Here is a 22,265-nt window from a genome sequence, read left to right as displayed (position 1 = left end):
CAAGTCACGAAATCTTATTTCTGTTACCCGGCAAGTTTTAGGCAAGTGAGGAACTCTAAAAACCACGGTATAGTGGATAAGTAACTTTCAACATTAAATGGAGAAATCAGAAGAGACGCGGCATAAAGCAGTTGTTTATACAGCTATCAAAAAAACAAATTAGTTTTGTAATTAAATCATGAAGTGAAACCACAAGTTTCGTTGTTGATTTCTTTCCCAAAAATATCATACTTATTACTACTCTTCATTATGCACGTGAAACTTCGCCTGGACTTTACACAGTTACTTATATCATTCACCTTTGGTCTTAAGGTCCAAAGAAATACGGCAGATAGCCATTATACAGTCGAACCCCGCTTTACGGGACATCAGCTTAATACTGATACCTCCGCGTTATTACGGACAATTATCCTCGTCCCTGGGGAAAGCAAGCCCTTACATTTTCTCGAAATTCAACTCGCTTAATACCGACACTTTCTAAGCCCCCTCAGTGTCCGTATTCAGTAACGGGGTTTGACTGTACTTTGCACGTGGGGTCCATTCCAGGCCTAACTTTAGACGAGCGAAGTCTGGCAAATTTAGAACTTATGAGCAGAAACTGATGCTTTCGGATTTAAGCATCAGTTTTTCCTAATTAAAGCAACAGCATCAGCACATCAAATAATTAAGTTCGACAAGGTTGGAAGCGGGTCTTTGCACAAGAATTCTGAAATAGGTTGGCTGAGAGATTGCCCTTAGTTGACAAAGGTTTGCAACTACCATTGCAGCGCATTAAACGAAACTGTTACAAATCAAAACAGTTAAGGTTTTGAATATCATAATACCTTTAGTAACAAATACACGAACTTACAGTGTCAGACATTTTGGCTGTTTTCTTGTCTTTTTTGTCTCCCTTCTTAGTGTCTACTTTGGTTTCAGAAGTGGTTCCTTTGCGCAGTCTCTGTGTAACTAATAATGAAACAGGAATCTCAGAAACACCAGGACATGGATACTAGTTGGTGCCTTCCACAGGCCTAGTGGCAAATAAACTCAGATTTTTCTTACCTAGTCTTTACCCTTTTATGCAGTACCCTTGTACTAGTGAGCCTCAAAAATGATCTCAACCTAACATTTTTTCGCCAAATAATTGTTTTACGATAAAACAATGACGGCACGAGGAAATAAAACAAGATTCCAAATGACAGTTGAATGTCGAGCATGGTGTTTGATGATCAAATAAATATTCAGAATACTGGCGGCTTTTTAAGATCAATGATAGTCACTTGTGATAGTCATTTGCTTTCTTGTTGGGTCTGCGTTTTACCAAATGCACACCGTAATTTTTAGGGAGTTATTATAACTCCAAAAATGGAGTAAAAATTTTAGGTACAGGATAACCCCTTTTTTGGGGTTATTTTAACTCCTAATTTAACTCCGAATTTGGGGTCATTTTTACTCCTGAAAAAGAGTTCTTTTTACTCCCAGTCTGGAGTTAAAATTACTCCGAAATGGGGTTGCTTGTACTCCTTACATGGGTTGTTTTTACTCTTTTTGGAGTTAATTTAACTCTGAAAGTGGAGTAAAAATTTTAGGTACAGGATAACCCCTTTTTTGGGGTTATTTTAACTCCTCAATATCTGGGGTCACTTTTACTCCTGAAAAAGAGTTCTTTAAACTCCTTTTTGGAGTTAAAATAACTCCACGAAAAATAACTCCACTGTAAGGAGTTAAATTAGCCCCACTAGAGGAGTTATTATAACTCCCTGAAAATTACAGTGCAGACATTATGGCAACAAGCAAGGGCTCAAAACGCTCATAGCTGTCTACGTAACAGGCAAAGAACTACTTAAGGCGATATAAATCATACCATTGTGAATGACCCTGGAGTCACTGTTCAGTCACGCTAAAAGCAATAATACCTTCATCTTGTGACGTGTCCTCGACAAGTTCCCGCTCAGGAAGACCAAGTATAGCTCGTATCATGTTGGCCTGGCCCACAATACTGTCCACCATCTCACACAGCACTTGATAACTAGAATACAAACATCCTAGCATCAAGATCCCTTTCACTCTCTACTTCAATGATTCAATTAAAAAAAAATTCCAGATTTTATTTTCTAGAATGTTGAAATCTGCTAAGGTTGAGATTTTTGTTTTAATTTTTTTTTAACTCACTATTTTAAAATCGATAATATAAGGCATCACAAATTGAAATGTTGACCTCGTGATGAAGGTACAATAACAAACAATGAACATAAACAAAACCGCCTCTATGCGGAATTCTACTACTAATTTAAGTGAGACGCACCCTGCAGCATACATGGCGTGTTTAACAGGTGTCATTGGCGGGAATGACAGGGTCGAAATACAGCTGTTTAGTGTTTGTAGAAGGCTCTCACGCTCATCACCATCCTCAACTGACATAATTTTCTAAAACAAACAAAAACGCATGCTAGTTAACCAGAGATCTCAAAAGATATATCGCAGAATCGCTTTCATACTAACAATATCAATATATAATGGATTGAACTGATTATCAATCTCAATTAACATTAATTTCAACAAGTGGTACTTGTAGTTATGGAAGGTAACCCTTCGTGTCTAAATTAATTGAGTGAGCTATTTATTGAACGAAGGGCTCACTAATTGCAAGATTTCATGCTTGTCTCTTTCCTCAAATGAAAGATGTTCTACAAAATCAAAAACGCGAATGATGTTTTGGAAAGAAATCTGAGTTCTCCCGACAGGCGTCTAACCTATGACCTTCTGGTTACTCATCCAGATGCTCTACCATGAAATTACAGTAAACTCGTGGGAGGTTCATGTGAAAGATATGTTGAATACTATTATGATTGGAATGACAAAAAGCACACCCAGCTAACGTTCTTATGATCCCCACCGCATCATTAATATCGAACGTGTAAATTTATCGACTGATTCATTAATGGCATGTTGGGATACATTGTGAGTGGAAAAACATGCCAGGTCACGAGTGCGATAGACTTAATGAATGACCTATTACAAGTGAAATAGACCAGCTGTAGAATGGAATGAACTGCTGCATTACCTGTTGAAGGGACTGTAATGACAAATCCCACTCTGTCTCCTGTTCAAGCTGTGCGTATAGTTGCTTTAATTCTTGAACAATTTCATCCTGGAAATACATCTAAAAACACCAGAAGAAAATAATCCGTTAGTTAACAAGAGTATTAAAATAGTTCTGGTGTGCAGGGTTAGATACAGGACGGTTGTCTCGTGCAGTTAACAATACAACTAAGACTTACCCCTTGGTTAGCTCTTCCAAAGATCTCTTCCTCCTGAAATTAAATAAACCAAACGCAGATTGATTTATGTTACTAAATTTATCTAAATCTTTTGAAGCGGTCAGAATTCATTTTGAAGTTCGAACATTAGTAGCGCGCACGCAAACCTACACTGAAAATTAACAAGAAATGTAGTTACATGGAGCAGTGGGAGCCTGCAAAACCATGTAAGTACTAACATTATCTACCCGCATATCATGGACAATGGTTCTTTTTAAGATGAAAAGTTAGGAAGTGAGACAAATAGAGCAATTTTCGTATGACCTTGAAAAATGGTTTCGGTAAGTGTTCGTCATCTGTTTCATGAGCCAATGGATGAAAAGATCAAAACATGGACTCTTCGTTTTCCCGCCAAAGAAAACCCTAACATGGAGAAGACATTGTTCGATTGGCCAATCGTGTTGCAGTGTGACGTCAAAGCGAAGTATCCATTGATTTCTAGAAAGTTCTCGGGCATGAAGTTTTTTCACCCGAACGTTCGCTTAACCAACCAAAAGCCACCCGCGTTTGTATCCGTTCGATAAACCAATCAAATCGCTCTATTTCCTTCGTTTGTTGTTTCTGTTTTGTTCGCGCGTTTTCATTTCAAGGTCATACGAAAATCGCTCTATCAAGCTGGGGATGTAGAACCTAGCCGGTAGTGTGGTCAGCTTTAAGCGTGTGTGAATCTATGTGTGAGTAGTGCTATAGAAAATCCAAACAAAAATGATTACCATAATGATGATGACAAAGACGATAACGATGATGATTAAGATTATGACAATGATGATGATGATGATGATGATAGTGATTAAATCGTTTCTCTTTTTCGAATTCTATTAGTTTCTTTCCTCACCGTGATGTAGGCATCCACAGGGGACCTTGCTCTTTCGGGGGTGCGAACACCATCAAGGATCTCATCAAGAATTCTCGCAGCAGCCTCTACTGCTTCTCTGTGAGCTAGTTCCTGCTCGATCTGCTGTCTGGCATCCTTATAAATGTCATCTTCTATCGCTACACCTAACAAAGACAGTACAAACTTCTGTTATACCGGAACCATTCCAAGCGACAGACCAAGTGGTGTTATTTAGGGTAAGAACTCTAAAGTTAACACTCTCCACAACACAGCCGGCGTCCGTCAGAAGAGGTTAGGCTGTTTATAACGTAGGAATTTTGCCAAGTTATACTTGGCATATCTTCAAGAACGCTTCATCATTTCAGAAGCTCAATAAAGAGGGTTTTATAAGGCATCCAAATATCTCGCTGAAGGTTTAAAATACTCGACTCTGTGTAGCACCCACATTCCTGGATGTTTCTTATTTCTGCGAGGAACATAGTGTTAAAAAATAGGTCTGTATTGTAAGTCACGTTTTCCGCTGCAGAGGTTTGGCCTACCCCCCAGGGGGGAGGGGAGGGGGTACTCCCTACAATGGGTTAAACGGGGAGGCGCCTCCCGAAAAGGGTACCTTCTTCAGGTTTCAGGTACTGTATCAAACTGTTGGGGTTTCACTGGCCTGAGTATTAAACCTCACTGATCTCACCTCTGAGAGTAATTCTTATGGGATCACCACCGCACAATGTCGGCTTAGTCATCAGTTCCCAAGTCTCTGTAAAGATCCCGGCACTTGGAGATTTGAATACAAATGGAAAGTTCAAGGTATCTCCTGGCAGAATCACGCCACTCTTACTGTCAAAGTAAAACCTTTGAGTATGTCCAGCGAGTTTCGTACCCAGCACATTGGGTTTTGGGATTTTCTGTTGAGTATAAACACAAAGAAATAACATGTACATGTTGACCGCGGGCGTAGGGTTAAAGAGTCAAAACAATTGTAATAGGCCCGCCCTTCCACTGTGTATTCAACTTCGTTAACAGAAATCCGTAAAATAACGCCTTAAAATTAGTTACGATGCCAAGTTGGGGGGGGGGGGGGGGGGGGGCAGACTCGTGCAAACTCCCCACCAGAAAATTTCGCCGCTTTGCCGAGCAATATCTTCGCTCACTTTTAACGTATCACCTTTAAACTTGCCAAGTTTATTAATGTTAGGGCGCTCTTTTCACCTGTGTCAATTGATATTCTCTAACTGTTCTGTATGAAAATTTGAGCAAAAAAAAAAAACCGTGGAAGAGTCCATTTGATTCATCCATTTTCCAATCTTGTAGCTGTCCTATTTTGATCATAGTTGATACCTTCCAAGAAAAGTAAATGGCAGTTGTCCCATCATTGCAGATATTCAAATAAGAGGTGATCCTATCTCCTACATTCGCCTCAAATATCACTCGACATGGAACTCCAACTTGACCAGCACTAGTTCCTTTACTCCTTGGTCCGTTCCACTGAGCTGTGTGGCCACCGATGGATAATGATGGTCCAAAAATGGGCTGAGGAATTACATCAGAAATGCCTGCTAAGGGATCCCTACAGGAAATTTAACAAGAATATACCATTTACTATTAAGGCCAAAATAAACGGGCAGCAATGTTTTCATACAACTTGCCGCATCAATGAAAAAAAAAGCGTCAATTTTGTATCAGCAGAGCCTGAGAAAAGTGACACTATATCGACCAGCTGCATGATCAACGTAAGCAAATAAAAAAGAACCTAAAAATATTTCATGCGAGCTTCACCAGAATTCGGACATCACACAAGAGCATTCTATGTTATTATCAGCTGTTTCATTTGCGAGTAGCTGACCGGAGGGCTCTTCAACGCAAACTTCAGCGACTGCCTTTTCGTCCTTGAAGTTCAGTGGCTCTCTTTAGCCCTGTTTTTGACAAAACAGTAACAAGTTCAAAAAAGTTCGATTAGATTCTTGATCGGAGATCACTCTGATTGAAAATCCAAAGGATTTTTTAACGTGAAAACAGCAATGGTGGGGACCAGCAAGAGGGTGTCTGATCCGTTTTCACAAGAAGACCGCTTACGAGATGTAGTTTGTTCAGATCCGGCAAACAAACGCCCAGGTCATAAAAAGAAAAAAAACGAATTCACTTGGGATGGATTCTTGAGATTGATAATCCACTCTCCGATTTAGTAAAGAAACCAAAAATCCGGTTTTTTTAATTGGATTTTTCCAGGGAGACGTACTCTTAAGTTCCTACTATGACTATTTATTCAATTAGTAGTCGAGATAAAAGATGATGACCTTTCATTCATGGACTCGTTGAACACATCAGGTTCCTCTTCTTCTTGTACAACAGACATCATGTCAAACTTGGATGAACGACGAGGTTGGTTTGTGCCAATTACCTCCAGCTCATCGATATACTAGTATGTAACAAAGTAACAAGAACAATTTATTACCATTTGACGGACATTCATAGTTATAACAAAAGCAAACCGTAAGTAATGGGCTTAAAAAGAAAAGTCTTGGGATAAATTCGCATTTTTGGCGCTCTTTTTAAACTACACATGCTTTAAGATGGCACCCTAGAAAATACAGGTAATTACGAATACTGCATGACCGTCCCATCGACCTTTGTCCAGGACTGTGACAACTTAAGAATTTCAAGCCAGTTGTTTTCTTAGAACGTGCATTCTTTTTGCTGCTTATCAATATATTAGCAGACCTAAAGGATACAGTTAAAATGCTGTGACAGGTGATTACCTTTAGCTACCTACCAGGTATTTGGTATCTGATCAGATGTCTACTACCCTGGGCTGGCAGTAGGATAGAGAACACCACCTTAGGGACGAATTTTTGATGTGCGCAAGACACACTGAGAAGAGCGAAAAAAGAAGCTTCATGGCCCTTTACCTGAAACCTTTCCAGGTGCCCTTGCGTCTTCAGGCGGCAGGATTTTTTGGGACAGTACACGCTAGGTGAACGCCTCCTTACCAACTGAATGAAAGTGTCTTAACTGCTATTAACATTTTGTAATACATGTGAGTTCTTTCCATTTTGAGCATTTAACTCACCGGCTGTTGTGGATCGAGCTCACGTAAAACATTTTGCAGCTGTTTTGTTCTTTCCTGCAAATAAGATGATTTCTGCCAGGGATAATGAACAGACGCTGACCTGTGTGTACTAGACCACTCAATACCTGTAATCAAATCAAACTAATCAAACTTGTAACTATTTAAAAATCCGCCAACAAAATTTAGTGATAAATCTTACTCTTGTTAATATCTCGATCAAGATCAATGATGTTCATAGTATGACGCGGTCTGAGTACTTGAGCTCCATAAATCACAATAAACTGGTGAACGTTTGCTTAAAACTCTCCCACGAATCAAGAACATTTTTCTTTTCTTTACTTTCTTTAAATTCAAAATAATAATAATATAGTAAAAACACGGAGGAATAAAACGTGTTAGAGTGGCAAGGTTAGCGTTTGCTAAAAGTATTTGGTATAAAGGCGCCAACTGAAGGAACTATAAAAGGGAAGAGTGACTCATACAAACTGATCAAAAGTATTTTATTGAATCGTAACTAGTGTAAGATTTACAACGTATTTACATAGTCAACAAGCATCAGTGTAACAAGTTTTAAATGACAAGCAAAGACAAGTAAAGAAAACTGGTACATACCCATTTCATTCTTAATGTAAATAGGTTTGGCAATGTGCTCAACGGCTGGAGGATAACCACGCTCAGTCTGGGTAAGTGTCATGCTACATGTAAATAAACAACAACAAAGCCACTTTTTATCAAACCCGGCTACATATGTTTGAATCAATGTAACCTTCACTTACAACCCCCACAACACAGCGTACATTATTTATTGAGAAAAAAAGTTGAAACACAGCTAACAAGAAAACGTGCTGCTGACATGCAATAACTCAGATTACATGCCTGTTGTTGTTAGCTCGGTATGAATTCAGGTGCAGATTGATGATGACTAACTATGCTGGATTCATTATGATATTCAAATAACGCTCTCATTGCAAGCCTACTTCACCAACTTTTTATAAAAATTTGAAAAGCTATTTTCCCCGCCATCCACTTCCACATGTGCTCAGTCCCACCCCTTGCAGTTCAACCTCACTTACGTGATTCCTGTCTCATCGTCTCCTATCTGCTCCACCTGCTTCCAGAATTCACTACCAACACGATCTACATTATTAACATAAGAACATCTCCATTACTTCAGGGGAATTGTTTACCCTAAAGCCACTATTCAACTTTCTAGCAAAGCTTTGCATGTGCCAAAGGCTGTCGTGAACAGATCTCTCAAGGCAGAAATAGATGATAACTGAGGACACAGCAGCAGCAGGGCACCCTGCTTGTTTATAGGCTTGTACTACAACAAGTGATAAACGTTATACATGTAATAGCTGCTCAGTTGCTCAGTTGCAACTCTTGTAACAGCAGTTTGCCTAAGTTACCAGCCTGGACTATGTAGCTCAGCCCCTTATTTTTCTGCTTGAGTGTCAAATTTGAGATCACCAGGTGACAAAATTGGAGGATAATGGAAAGTTCTAACTGCCTATGTGAATTAGTACCAAACCTTCCATTATGAAAACAGGTACTGAAGTAGATAACATGTCATGAAAAATTAATGCTTACATCCTTTTCCATAGTCCATTGATGGAATTGACCTGTCAATCGCATCCCTACCATAAAAACAACTCTTACAAGTTACCACTCAATAATGACTTCAGTTTTCACTACAACAACTGTAAGTATTAATGCTGTAAAGAAATGTTGGGCCTATAATATGAAGTGAAGTTTATCTCACTTCCAACCACGCACAAACTATTAAACATAAATGAATAAAAATTTTTCAGTAAGATATCTGGTTCAAGCTATTCATACTTTAATTTGCTTAAACATGTTGTCCTTTAGCTCCAAGCAAGCTCTCTTCATTTCTCTCAAGACCATCAAATCATGAACCCAATTTTCCCTGCTGTTAAATTGCTATCTGCTAACATGCTAACGGAGGGCTAAGTTTCTCTAAACACACCTTCCAAATTGAAGAAAAATGAGAAACAAGAGATTCCTAAGATGCACAGAGAAAAAATTTTTTTAATTACAAAATTTCTGCAGTTATGACAGACTATCTGATCTATCTGATACCTGTTTTCTTGAATTTGTCTGTAGTCCTCACTCTGATTCATTACCAACATGTCTGTTGATGTGTTCAACATATCTACAAGAATTAAGGGATTAAAAACAAAACAAACCCCTGACACATGAGTCATGAATAAGTTTACATATTAAGAAAGAAACAGGTACAGGTAGACTGTAGGTAGTCTTTCATTTTTATTCAAATTCTTTTTTTGTTTCTTGATACATACATACAAATTTATTACATTTCCCAAAGGGGCATTACAAAGACAATATAATAAGCTATTAAGTACAGAAAAAAGAACAAAAATTAACACACTAATACTAACTATTGCGATAAGAATAATAACAACAAAAAGAGAGAAAACCTACCACGGAATAAATATGAATTAGTTTTAGTGGAAATCTACAATATATATAAATGTTCAAAGCCGAGAAAATTAGGTCTCATATAGTTCCTGCAATAACTTAGATTTTAACGACTGTTTAAAAAGAGAAAAAATGCATGATGTGAGAGACATGCAAGAGATGCATGAAACAAGGGTGTCAGCCTGAGAAGAAACTGCTCCCATGACCCAAGAACATGTAGTACTTTTTTATTCTCTTGCAAATTTTGCTTCATAGACTACAAATTCAATCTTTTAAAATAATTGTAAGATCTCCTCTGTGAGGTATGCAATGAGGACTTGTGAGTTTGCAGTCAACCATCAAAGTGGTGGCTTGCAAAAAAAACACTAACAAAAGCCTAATTCTTAGTAAAATATATGCAGGTTTCCTGACTTACTGGATAAGTGCTGCTGTTGCCTTTTTCTCTGCAGCATCTGTCGTTGCCAGTTTGACAGAGCATTGCTTTCATTGATCTGCGTATAATAACGACAATTATGCAAGTATACTCCTGTAACTTGTTAATTCAATGTCCTGTGACATTTGTACTAATATAAGGTTTTTAAAACCATTTTGGCAGGATAACTATTAATGCATCAAGATCTAGGGATATCTGTCCTGCCACTAAAGTATATACCAGTATGTACCTTATTTTAAGGCCTTGTAAAAAACAAGCACAGGGCTCACAACTAATATACACATTAGGTAATTCAAAGAAAAACAGACATGCACAAGTCACACTGAAATACTGTAGAAAATGTAGGCTACTGCTGTGTAATTATAGGCATGTACAATCCATGTAAATCAAATGAATGTTATATATTCTATAAAAGTTTAAAATGTAAATATCCTGATGCTGGTTGAATTCAAAATTAAATAACTTAAGTACATATTAGATTAATCCCTTGCTCTCACCCTTGTTTGCCAAACATGACTTGAAAAGCTCTTTTCCTTTTTTGGCCCCTTGGTAGTTGGTCTAACTTTGCCAGCACCAAACTACATACAGTTAATGAAAAAAAGACAATTATTTTACTGCCTATATAATTATATATGTACAATGTATAATGTTGGGGTAAATGTTTTTCCTTTTGTTTTTTCGTTTTCTCACTTACTTGTTATCGTGTATTATTTTCCTTTTTGCTCTCCCGTATTTCGTTAATTACGCTCCTTTGTTACGTGCTGTATGTAAATTTCGTTATAGTTTGTTATCTTGCCCCTATTTATTACCAGTTTTACGGATCTATTAGCGTAACAACATTCGTCGAAGTAGATTATTTTTTTTCCTCGGTGGCCCTGACCACCAACCCTGTCATCCTCAGCATTTGGTAAGCAGCTTTGTTTTCATCATTTTTCATTAAATTCATTTTGCAGTCGCTTTAAAGTAGTTTTTCTGTATTGTAACTATTATTTTTTCGCTCTTTGTAGGAATTTACTTTTTTTTATGGTTTGGTAATAGTAAAACATTTGCTGATCGTGAGTTCACGTGCTGTGTTTTGGAATTGGCCCTTGCCTGTTCATATAATAAACAGATTGTAAAAGCATAATATGTGTAATGAGTTTAGACGGTCCTGAAGTGATTCACAAATCTTTTTTGAGGATGCACAAACCTTACCTTGTAACCAGAGAAGGGTGGTAGATTCTGGAAATAAAATAGAGAAATAAAAAAAATAATAATAGGTCTGTAATTCCACAGCCTGATTTAAAATAAACTTGTTGAATATGTTATGAGCAGAGAGATCACCTAGTTGCCTTGGGCAGTTTTAACATGATGTTATTTTATGTTGCATATGTAGCTAAAGCAACTGCATGTGTTCTAGGCATTACATCAGAGGAAGGTAGATCACAACAGTTAAACCTAATTAGGCTTTATCAAAATAAACTAATTATATATTTTTGGTAAACCAGAATTTAATTTAAGAATGCTTCAGAAAAATCACAGCTTTCAAAATAGAATAGTGACATTTTTTTGAGAATGAGAAAGAAACATTCAGATGTCATTTGAGTACATTACAACAATACATTACTACATGCACAAGAAGGTTTCAGTATTTTTCTTTTTTGTGCAAAATAATTCTCACCAGCACTTTTTTGCAAGGAAAAAACAAAGAGAATTCTGGTAGTTGAGGTGAAGTGATGTTATCACAAAGATGGCCTATCAAAGGAAAATAAGTGTCAGATGTATGGACTGAGTCAGCTGACACCACTTTACTCGGGATTATACACAAAATACCTCTATATCCCCTCGTTTTATCGCCTCTTGTTGAAAATCCTCCCATGAGCCTAATATTGTGTGAGTCAACACTTGTCCATCTTCATCAAACACAGGACCAGTGGAACCTACATGTACAAAGGAATCATGAACAATGGATCTACAACTGACGTCTCAAAAAATGTGCTTCTGAGCAGTCAACAGCAGAAGTGAACAATTTATTATAACAATAATAACCATAGTAGACCAAATCATTTGTCCAATAGAACTCCATGTCTTCTACACATCTCAAACTATCAATAACAATATGTACCACTATTGAACTATTTCCCCATCCCAGACAAACATAGAAAAGTTTCAAGAAACTCTTATATATGCTCCCTTGGTGTCTTGTTCTTTGAGAAGCGAGTGATGAAGCCCCTCACGTAGCCAAGTATTTTGGTTTGTAACGCAAGTGGAAAGAATGTGAATAACAAAGTGATGCACTGGTTAAACACGAGTTGGCTATATATGTTGTGGTTCAATTGTATCCTTCATTCAAATTTTATTTCTCTTTGTTTTAAACTCATTATCATACATAATACCATGCCCCAAAACAAAGGGAAATAAAATTTTACCCAAGGATAAAACTGAACCACAACATAATTATACATCTATATATAAATCAGCCTCTGATTATAATTTTTCAACTATCCACTGGATAAATCACCATATGCATCCAGTGGATAACGAACCAATTGTGTTATCCAATGGATAGTGATTTATCTGATGGATAGCACTATGCACCTTTTTTCAATGGCAGAGTATTTTAAATACAGAGAACACTGAAGCAGATTGTACCATTAACTTTTAATTAGACCAAAAAATCGACATAAAAAAAAATGTCAGTGATTGCGTCTCACTTCGCACATGACTTTACTTCTGTTGGCTATGCCTATTTTCCTTTCGTAAACAGTTGTTGCCATTTTTAAAGGTAAGTACCACCATTGGTAACCAAGCCTTTAGTCATGAGATAGATGCAATATATTCCCTGGATTGAGTTACAATAAGGCAAATTACGTTTTTGAATGGTCTTAGAAAGAACGACATTGAAGTCCAAGTTGAATTTACATTCAAAGTTATGGAAAGAGCCGCTAGGGTCACCTGTTATTGATGTATCCTCACCCCTTACGGGGCTTTTCAAAATGAACCAACAATTCAAGTGCAATATACATTTGCACCACTATTTACCAAAATGTTAGGAGGCAAACCAGTTGCTATTAATTTACAAGCGCGGCCAAGGATTTGAACTTGGGACTACTGAGAACAAATCCAGCCGGTGGTAAGGGCAGGACTTGTACACAGTGCCTTAAGATTGTAAATTTGTCCAGCGCTCTAGCTGCTTGAATACACTCCTTCCAAATGAATTGTAATAACTTTAGGTACAAGTTATCATTCACTAATGAAAAGCTACAATTAAGTTCTGGTAACTAGGTTTTCTTTTTAAAATATTTTAAATCAAAATTATTTTGAACAGGTTTATTTATTTTATGTTTGTAAATAAACAGCTTATTTCTCACCATAAAGAGGAGTGGTTACCAGAGGAGCATCAGGTGGTGCTGGCCGTGCTACAGTCAGACTATTGAAAATACAATTAAAAAAATTAACATGTTTACTACACTGTCTTGTAAAAAATCACAGTCAGATACGATAATGCTATTTTATAACAAATTCCTTGACTTTTCATTGATTTAACACAATGTAAGATAGTACCAACCATCAGCTGTCCTTAACAGCCCTTTATATAACTTTTTAATTATCTAGTTCTAAGAGGAGAGATCACCTTTTTCATCAACAACAACAGACATCCCTTTACATTACAACTGTAACCTAAAAGTGTCTTCCAGCCTTCAGTTTTATTAAATAAGAATTTTTTCCTGACTATTTCTGGACCTGTAGCCTGAGGAAACGACCATCTCTCCTCGCTCCTCACCACCAGGGACATTTTAGCAGGAGGGATGTTTGTGCATCAGCGACAGAAATTTTACATGTAAAGTGATGACAGAAAATCTTTCCGCAATTTGGTCAGGAGGTCTAATTAGTTGATGTAGCAGTTATACAGTTTCGGGTATCGTTTTAAAGTGACAAACAAAAGACAAAAGGCCACAAAAGTCAAATGTAAAAGAGATGAACCTAGTACAAAAAATATATATATATATTCTTCTAGCTTTTAAAGAAGCATCTGAGTTTTGCTTGAGCTTGTTCACAGAAGAATACAGAATTTTACCATAATCAACCAGGAGAACCATAAAAACTGAATTAATTTACCGGATAAAATTATGGTAAACATTGATTTATGTGATAAGTATGGAGTTTCTGATGCAGAGACAGAGATGTCCCTCCTTGCGAATTGTCCCTGGCGGCGAGGAGCAAGGGAAGACAGCTGTTTTTGCAGGCTGCCTGTCCTGACTGGCTACAAACTATGATAAAGATAAATGAGGTCTACTTGTCTAAAAGGTGACAAAGTTTTGTTGAGTTTTCAAGGACTCAATGCAACACGCAGGACTTAGCATAATTATAACTTAGAATTAAATTTATTTATGTCACATGGTCTAAACTCTCAGTTAATCCCTGATGAAGTTTGAGAGAAACGCATGAAAATAATATTTGAACCCTAAAAATTTGAATGCTCTGAGTCAGGAAATTTTTAATGTTTTAACTATCAAATATTCATGCACCTCTTTCCAACTGGCTGGTTTTGATCCAGTGATGGTTTGAGCCTCGCCTTACGTACAGTAATGGCTGCCGATGGTTTGGGAACTGATGGTTTTTTAGGAGGATGCACCTGTAGAATTTTTAACATAGAATTAAGAGTTTAATTAATTATTATGTTTTCTGATGTGCACTGAAAGAAGGAGATAAGAGTGGTTTATCTGGAAGAAGCAACCTGTTCACAAAAGCATACAATAATTGTTATTATTCATTCAAAATACTTTGCCATTTCTGATTGGCTCCAATCCCCTGGCTTATTCCTCATAACCACTCGGCACTTACCATAATAGATTGTTTTCACTGTCACACAATAAACACAGCACAAAAAAATACATTGGAAACCATAAAGACATCTTCTAATACTTGAAATGGTTAAACTGCTGAAATATAAGTTAAGTTAAGAACTTAGAAACATTGTGAATAAAACAATTATTGAATGCGGCTGAGTATGATAAGAAGAATTATGCAGATCAACATCCTTTTCGATCCGCATACTTCTTCACAGACATGAGACTTAGCTTCATTGTTAATAGTAACAATAATTTTTGAGTGGATATTAATATACAGCTTTAGATTAATGTAAATCTAGACCTTTGAATGGAATGGCCCACATTGAAAGACGGCAACCACAACCTTTTCTTGTGGTGGGAAGCGCATAAATAGCCACAATGACAGCAGTAATAGGATATATATGTTAGCCATATAGAATTTTACACTGTTAGCAAACAAGCAGCATTTTATAATACATAAGCAGTTTGTCACTTTTCTTTCTCAACCCACCTACTCCATAGGCAGTTGTGATTTTGTGATTTACTCTTTCGATGGGCCTTAGGTATTATTAATATTAAATGTATGTTAGGGTAAAATACAACTGTAATTCATCATCTGTATGATTAGGATAATTATAAATTATTATAAAATAAGTAAGATAGAATGCACATTGTGATTGGTTAAAAACCTATGGTTTATTGTGCCGGTAAATTCATATAAAACTTAAAGTTATTTTATAAAAGCAAAAGATCACACTTTCTATGGGTTTACCCACGTGATAACCCACTTGGGATGTTGGGAGAACGCTTGAAAAGCTTGTAAATCACTTGCCTTCAGCTCGTGATTTTCAAGCTCTTCTCATGTTCTCCCAACATCCCGCATGGGTTATCACACTGGTAAACCCATAGAAAGTGTGGTCTATTGCTTAAATAAACTGCCTGAATCCAATGGTGTTGCAAGTCTTCTCTGGGGGTTTAGATTTACTGATCACGCATCTCTTTTTGTATGGGCATCATTAGTTTTAGTCTTTTTTTACTGTGCTTTTCACAAACATGCAAACTCTTAAGTTCAAAAGCCGCCTTCACAATTGCGTTTTTCGCTGCCGTCAATCATAATTACGATCACAAGCAACGAATCTTGAAACACAGAAACACCCAAAACGGATCGAACTCAACCAATCACAAATCACAAACCATGACCTTTTGAACCTGTTAAAGTAAAGTTTTGTTTCCTAAGAGGTTTGTTAAGATGATTGACGGCAGTGAAAAACGCAATCGCCAGTTGGGTTTTGAACTTCAGAATTTGCATGTTTGTGAAAAGTGCAGTAATTAAGTACAACTCTGAGTCCAGAGGACTGCATGCACTTACTTTTTTCAGCTCATCTAAATTGATTGCAAGAGAATCAATGTCATCACCACTGATAACTTTTCCAACAGACGGTCCTGTACACACTTCGTCCTGAATATGCACAGCTGATCCAACTGGTGAGCCCATCTTATCGGGGGTGCCACCATCTCTCTTTTTTGTCTTTGCACTCTTATCTAGAACACAGCCAGACCGTCTTTAAAATGTATTCAGCCTGCATTAACATGTACAACTAAGGACTACTTCAGTAATTATACATGAATTCAATATAATGATTATACATTTAATTGATTATGAGAGTTGCCCAAGGCCTGCAAAAAGTTATAATAATATTCTTTTAACAATAGCAGCTGGGATTGAGTTTCTTTTTCAGTGAATAAATCCTCGATAAATCTAATTAAAGTCGTAGTTTGAATTTATCACGAGAAATTTTAACGTCAGAACATGAGAACTGACTGGAGTAGCAATTGCGAACGCAAGCTCTGCAGTGTGTAAAGATAATCTTACCAGTGGATCTTGGCCTGTCCTTCTTAGACGGCTTGCTAGAAAGCTTGTTACTCATAACGCAGGCGTCTTCCACTCAAGAAAAAACTCTTTCCAGCTAAAAAAAATAAAGAAATACGACAGATATCAAACCGAAAATATCCACTGGGTTTTCGTAGCAACAGCCGCCATATTGACAACAAATTATTGTTGATTCATACTTACACGAGGGAGGGGTAGGAGCTTCCATTTTTTTCGTCTTCAAAACGAGTCATCCTTATGCCCAGGCTTTCCTTTGTAGGCTTTCCCGATATGAATAATAATGCACCTATCAATGTAAAGCCGGCGGGGGCGGGGGAGGGGCAGGGCATGGGGTGGGGATTCGATAGTCTTTGTTGTCCCTGGGGTAGGGCATTTGACCGATCTTGTTCTCCCGGGGGAGTGGATATTTGAATCTTTCTTCGCCCGACGTGGAGATATTTGACTGCCGACTAGGACGAAAAAGACTGAGACCGAACATATGTTTCCCGCTTCCACGCTTCACGCATGCGCCATACGGTTTGAAAAGATCAGGAAGTCATGGAGGCCAATGAGAACAAGCGAAGGCTGAGTGGATTTCACTGTTTTGTCTTCAAATGTCGTTTGTTTTAGCGTGTTTTTGATCAATTGAACCTCTTAAAATACTGTGGAATCAAAGTAAACGGAAGTAAAGAAAAATCAAGTCGATTTTTGCAAGTACAATTGATTAGTGTATGGCTCATTCGCTACAATCACTGTAAACTTGTAAAACTGACGTTCTTTGTACCCTTTACTAAGAACGGTATATTTAGACTTACAAAATGTGGATTTTGTCCTAAAAGTTTAGGTATTCTACGCAGTGTAACACGGATTATGGTTAAAACGTATAATTGCAGCCGTAAAAGATTGCAGAGTTTTATTTGGAGATATTTTTATTGTGCCTTTCTTAGGTTCTGCCTTGGGATTGACAGCAATGTGCAGCCTAGGGTGGGGAAATTTGGTTACATTTGACTGGAATGATTTGCCCGTGGGCAGGGAATTTGATTGCGAATTTTGGAAAAAAGTCAAATCCCCACCCTATGCCCTGCCTCCCCCCCCTCCCCCCCGCCGGCATGACATTGATAGGTGCATGACTGCCACGATAAAGCCAGTCAACTCCCGTTTATATGGGGTAAGATAGGCTTTGAAGGATTGGCGAACAATTATTGCAAAAGGCACTTAGCCAAACATCAGCGAGGGAGCCACTGTCCATTTACTCAGGGAGGCGTCTGTAAAGCTAACCTGAGATCAGGCTCTATTTTCGAAACGAAGATAGAATTTTAGCGGTAGCCGTTAGAGAGAATGTTTGAGAACTGCTAAAATTGGGCCTAATCTCAGGTTACTGTAAAGCAGAAACTCTTGTGAAGGCAAAACAACAGTACAATCAGTAAAATGTTTAGGCCCGATTTCCACCGCTTTCTCGGGTCTGCCCCTTTCCCGAACAGCGGCTGATAACTATTGACCCTATAAAATCCTTAATACCAAATATTAAGATTAAAACAGTAAAAAACAACAACAACAATTTTATTTATTTGAAAATCTTGGTTGCAAAAATAAAATAAAACACTGAATCCGCAAGTAGCAAAAGCTATTTTAAAACTGATCCTTACGGCAGTAAAAGTGATAGAAAAAATAAAGAAAGACGGAAAACAAAAATAAAATGGTGAATTATATTTCGGTTTGCAACACAAACCTTCAGTGGTGGCTAAGAAAGAAAGAAACACTGCAAAGCAGTGTTGGCTGAAGCTAATATTTTGTAACTTTTGGTTTTTTACAAGCACTTATCGAAGGAAATGTCAGCTATCAAATCATTATAAGGTTTCAAAGCAATTTGAAAACTATAGACGGCCCATTGATTTGTCTAAAATCCTTCAAGAGTCCTTTATGTTTAATTTTCAGGGTTTCTATTTTTATAGCTTGATAATGGGCATACTAATAAGGCATTATAAAGTGTGTAATTAATAGCTACCCTATAATTTAAAATAATTTAGTACTTGAAGTCAAAATAGACAAAAACAGATACTATAGACAAAACAAGGCAGGAACTAAAAGCACTTAAAAGAGCGTATCTAATATCAAGCTTTGAGAAATTTCGATGGGTTACAGTACTCACAAAAATTGCGAACGCCAACAAAGAAGAAATGGTTATATTGGGTATAGAAACAATAATTACCAACCAACGAAAACTTTCGCATGTAAATAGAATGGTGCAAATTTATTCATAGCAGGACTGAGGACAGTTGCCTACAGCGTAGATAACTCGACAGTTACCCAGCTCTTTTAAATTGTTCATGTCAATTTGTATATATAACCACAGTGCCTTGAGGTTAACAATACAATACAATACCAATACAATACCCTTTATTTAACGTGGTCAATGTTCTTAGCTAATTAGCTGCTTTACAGACATGCCACAAAAAATAAATAAATAAGCTAGAAATAATAATAGAAAGAGAAGATTTCTCATAAAAACTTATATAAAAATATATAAATACAGTTAAAAATTATTAAAACTACAAGTAGATCACAAAATTATTACATAATGATGTTAAAACTAAGCAAAATGTATTTACATGTATTTGCGCGATTAAAATGTAAAATTTGAGAAATCCAACTTAGACATTAAGTTCTTGAATGTTCCGATATTATTAGCGGCACGAAACTGATTCGGAAGAGCGTTCCAAATCGTAGCTGCAGTATAACGCCACGATTTAAGTCCATAGGTGGTTGTATTTACTTTGGGTAGCTCGAGAATGTGTTTTCCTCTAAGATTATAACTAGCTGATCGTTCATGCAATTATAGCTCTCCTATTCCTCTAGGGACTTTATACCCATGGATAGCTTTGTAAACACCGGTGACCATTTTAACAATTCTTTAGTTAAGTGGGGACTGCAGGTTTAGTTGTTTTAGCAACGTCTCGAACGTGGTTGACTTGTCACGGGTCACAAAGCGAGACCGGCGGCCAATCGCAGCTGTTCCATCACATGTAGACTTACCTACAAGTCGAGCTCCCATTTTTTTCCTCGAGCGTGAAGCCCGAGCGGTAGATTTTTTAACCAGAACCGGAAATGAGAATAAAAGGACTTTGACGGAAAGACTACATCACATGGTACAAAAAAAGGAACGCACTGCAGGGAACCTTGACAGAGAGCTTCCATTATTTAGAGTGATAACATATATCGTCTTTCTTTGTTTTTTCCTTGTGAGTTTCTAATTAACGCCAGTGTCAAACATGAGACGATCCTAATGAGCCAAAACATTAGCATTGGGTTTTGTCAAATATAAAGTTTCGACAGTTTGGCGCTGGCCTTACTCTCCCGAACAGTCAGGGCTGAAGCACCGTAACAAAACAGAAGTACTGGTCCGAATGGAGCATTTGCTAAGCTATAAAAATTATAAACAAAAGGAACTAATAAGCAAGACTAATAGTAGAGGAGCTAGATATTATTGCGACGTCGAAATTTTTTCGGCAGGTGTCTGCTGTTTCATTTAGGGTCTCTTAAGAGCAATACGTTTTTGTAGCACGTGACTGATGACAAACTGAAAAGGAAGCCTTGTTTGTAAACGGAACATTTCGCCGAAATTGGCCCCATCCGCCATCCTGGGTAGTCCTTTCAGCTTACCTGCGTTTATGAAACTTTTTAAAATCGCAGACTGGTGCTGGCCGGGTTGCAGGTGGGTTTATTTGCCGCGCGTGTCCCAGTGACGTCAGATAAGGGCTAGCTCTTGTTATCAACCCATCTGACACATGCTGAAGACGCCGTGAAGTTGATCCAACGCGGTTTCCGCATTATATTGACTTTTTTGAAATTTGTTGAACACATGCTCGTCAGGTAACGATCCCTCTTAATTCTGATCACGCAGCAGTTACCTTAGCTTGGTAGTCAACTTTTTTGTCCGTATTTCCTTTGGTTACCGGATACAAAATTGTTGTCTCCTTCGCAAGCTGTTAAACCGAAACAACCTTAAGAGCTGGGAAAATGTAAATTACTAAAAGAAATACTGGCTTAAACCGTGAGTTATTCATACTGACATGAAACAATTTCTTTCGTTACCAGTCGGTACTGAATATTATACTCAATACCTTTATCATCACTGGACATCCACAATATTAGATAAACGGAAAGGAAGTTGATTCTTAAGCTGACACAGGTGACTCATTTTTCAGCTGCACTTTTTTCCTTCAATTTATGCTTTTTCCTTTAAGTGTACTCGCAATGAAGATATCAGTTATAAAGTGGCCCGGCGAAGCACTCATTAACTCAGTTACAACGGCAGTTCTGTTCAGACGGAGATTGTATGCGTGGCGCTGATCATTTAAGCCATCGACTGAGTCTGGCTAAGTTTATATTGAAACTGCTTTTCGTTTTCTTCTTCACAGGCTCTGATCATAAGAAAGTAGCAGACATGTCATATTCGTCTTACATAGTTATCTGCGTTCTCAATGGCGTCCTTGGTTGTATTGCTGTAGTGTTTAACTGTCTGACAATCCATGCCATCAGAAAAATTTCATCTTTGTCAGCTGGTTCACAGCCCGCGTTACCAGGTTCGTCGGCCTTGCCAATACCACTGAAAATATTGCTTCTTAGTATGGCAGTTTCTGATCTTGGTATTGGCTTGTTGGTGCAGCCTTTAACCATTGCCGTTTATGTTTTAGACATAAAAGGTGAGAGCACATTAACTGTCTTGCATGAATCCATAAACCCGTTCTGTCTCATCCCCGCTAGCTTCTTTACTTACGCTTCATTCTTTAGTGTTACTGCTCTAACCATAGACAGATTTTTGGCTCTTTATCTTCACCTAAGATACAAAGAACTGGTGACTCGTAAACGTATCGTTTCTGTGGTGATTTTTATTTGGATTCTCAGTGCAGTTCTTTCGCTAGTTTACAGATTGCGTTTGATCGAAACAGCGGATGGTTTTTTCATTGCAATGGAGGTTCTTTGTCTTGTAGTCAACGCTGCGATTTATTGCAAGATACACGGAGTCGTACGAAGGCATACCAAACATCTTAAGACCCTACAAGTTCAACAAGAAACGCAAAGAAGTGATATAGCGAATGTTGCCAAGATTGTAAGATCAACAATAAGTATATTCTACGTCTTTGTTGTGTTTTCAATTTGTTATATACCCTGTGTTACTATTCACGTAGCTTCCGCTGCAATACGTACTGAAAGCTCTGGCCAAGACACATGGATTGAGCAAGTACACCCTTATACAGGAATACTGTTGTTTCTTAATTCATCTCTAAATCCCTTCATTTACTGTTGGAAAATGAGACGCATTCGATTTGCGATTAAGTCTCTCATTCTTCGTCCGTCAGTTAAAGAGAATGGCCAGCGCCGCTCGCAACAAGAGGACTACTACTTGCGTTAGTAGGATCTGACAATGAGACGTAACATACTGAGATCAAAGTCGCCTTGTCTAAAACACTGTTTTCCATACAATATCAACAC

General features: G+C 37.6%; 2 protein-coding genes across 3 annotated transcripts in view; one reads left to right on the top strand and one right to left on the bottom strand.

Moving 5' to 3' along the window:
• The window catches only part of LOC140935085 (MYCBP-associated protein-like), a 40,913-nt gene extending 23,980 nt beyond the window's left edge, over positions 1-16,933 (bottom strand). For both annotated transcript variants that reach the window (XM_073384619.1, XM_073384618.1), the window contains exons 1-22: positions 16,776-16,933; positions 16,272-16,444; positions 14,600-14,706; positions 13,442-13,500; positions 11,904-12,010; positions 11,286-11,312; positions 10,589-10,669; positions 10,074-10,149; positions 9,299-9,371; positions 8,789-8,835; positions 8,272-8,335; positions 7,811-7,893; positions 7,199-7,323; positions 6,426-6,547; positions 5,470-5,698; positions 4,823-5,036; positions 4,138-4,301; positions 3,264-3,296; positions 3,047-3,145; positions 2,288-2,409; positions 1,899-2,011; positions 851-948 (exon numbers count right to left, since the gene is read on the bottom strand). In XM_073384619.1, coding sequence (XP_073240720.1) covers positions 851-948; positions 1,899-2,011; positions 2,288-2,409; positions 3,047-3,145; positions 3,264-3,296; positions 4,138-4,301; positions 4,823-5,036; positions 5,470-5,698; positions 6,426-6,547; positions 7,199-7,323; positions 7,811-7,893; positions 8,272-8,335; positions 8,789-8,835; positions 9,299-9,371; positions 10,074-10,149; positions 10,589-10,669; positions 11,286-11,312; positions 11,904-12,010; positions 13,442-13,500; positions 14,600-14,706; positions 16,272-16,444; positions 16,776-16,830 — 2,271 coding nt within the window. In that variant the 5' untranslated portion in view covers positions 16,831-16,933. The remainder of the gene's footprint in view (positions 1-850; positions 949-1,898; positions 2,012-2,287; positions 2,410-3,046; positions 3,146-3,263; positions 3,297-4,137; positions 4,302-4,822; positions 5,037-5,469; positions 5,699-6,425; positions 6,548-7,198; positions 7,324-7,810; positions 7,894-8,271; positions 8,336-8,788; positions 8,836-9,298; positions 9,372-10,073; positions 10,150-10,588; positions 10,670-11,285; positions 11,313-11,903; positions 12,011-13,441; positions 13,501-14,599; positions 14,707-16,271; positions 16,445-16,775) is intronic.
• A 4,283-nt stretch (positions 16,934-21,216) lies between these two features.
• Positions 21,217-22,185, top strand: LOC140933096 (adenosine receptor A2b-like). The gene has a single exon (XM_073382611.1). It carries the CDS (start codon positions 21,217-21,219, stop codon positions 22,183-22,185), a length of 969 nt encoding a protein of 322 aa, XP_073238712.1.
• Positions 22,186-22,265: the final 80 nt, after the last annotated feature.

The sequence above is a fragment of the Porites lutea genome, chromosome 4 (genome assembly GCF_958299795.1).
Source record: "Porites lutea chromosome 4, jaPorLute2.1, whole genome shotgun sequence".
Lineage (NCBI taxonomy): Eukaryota > Metazoa > Cnidaria > Anthozoa > Scleractinia > Poritidae > Porites > Porites lutea.
The sequence above is the reverse complement of the archived record's forward strand: the minus strand, read 5'-3'. Positions and strand labels throughout refer to the sequence as shown.

What these genes read in the sequence shown, in the direction of transcription:
- LOC140933096 (XM_073382611.1), top strand. Translation starts at nt 21,217, where the DNA reads ATGTCATATTCGTCTTACATAGTTATCTGCGTTCTCAATGGCGTCCTT.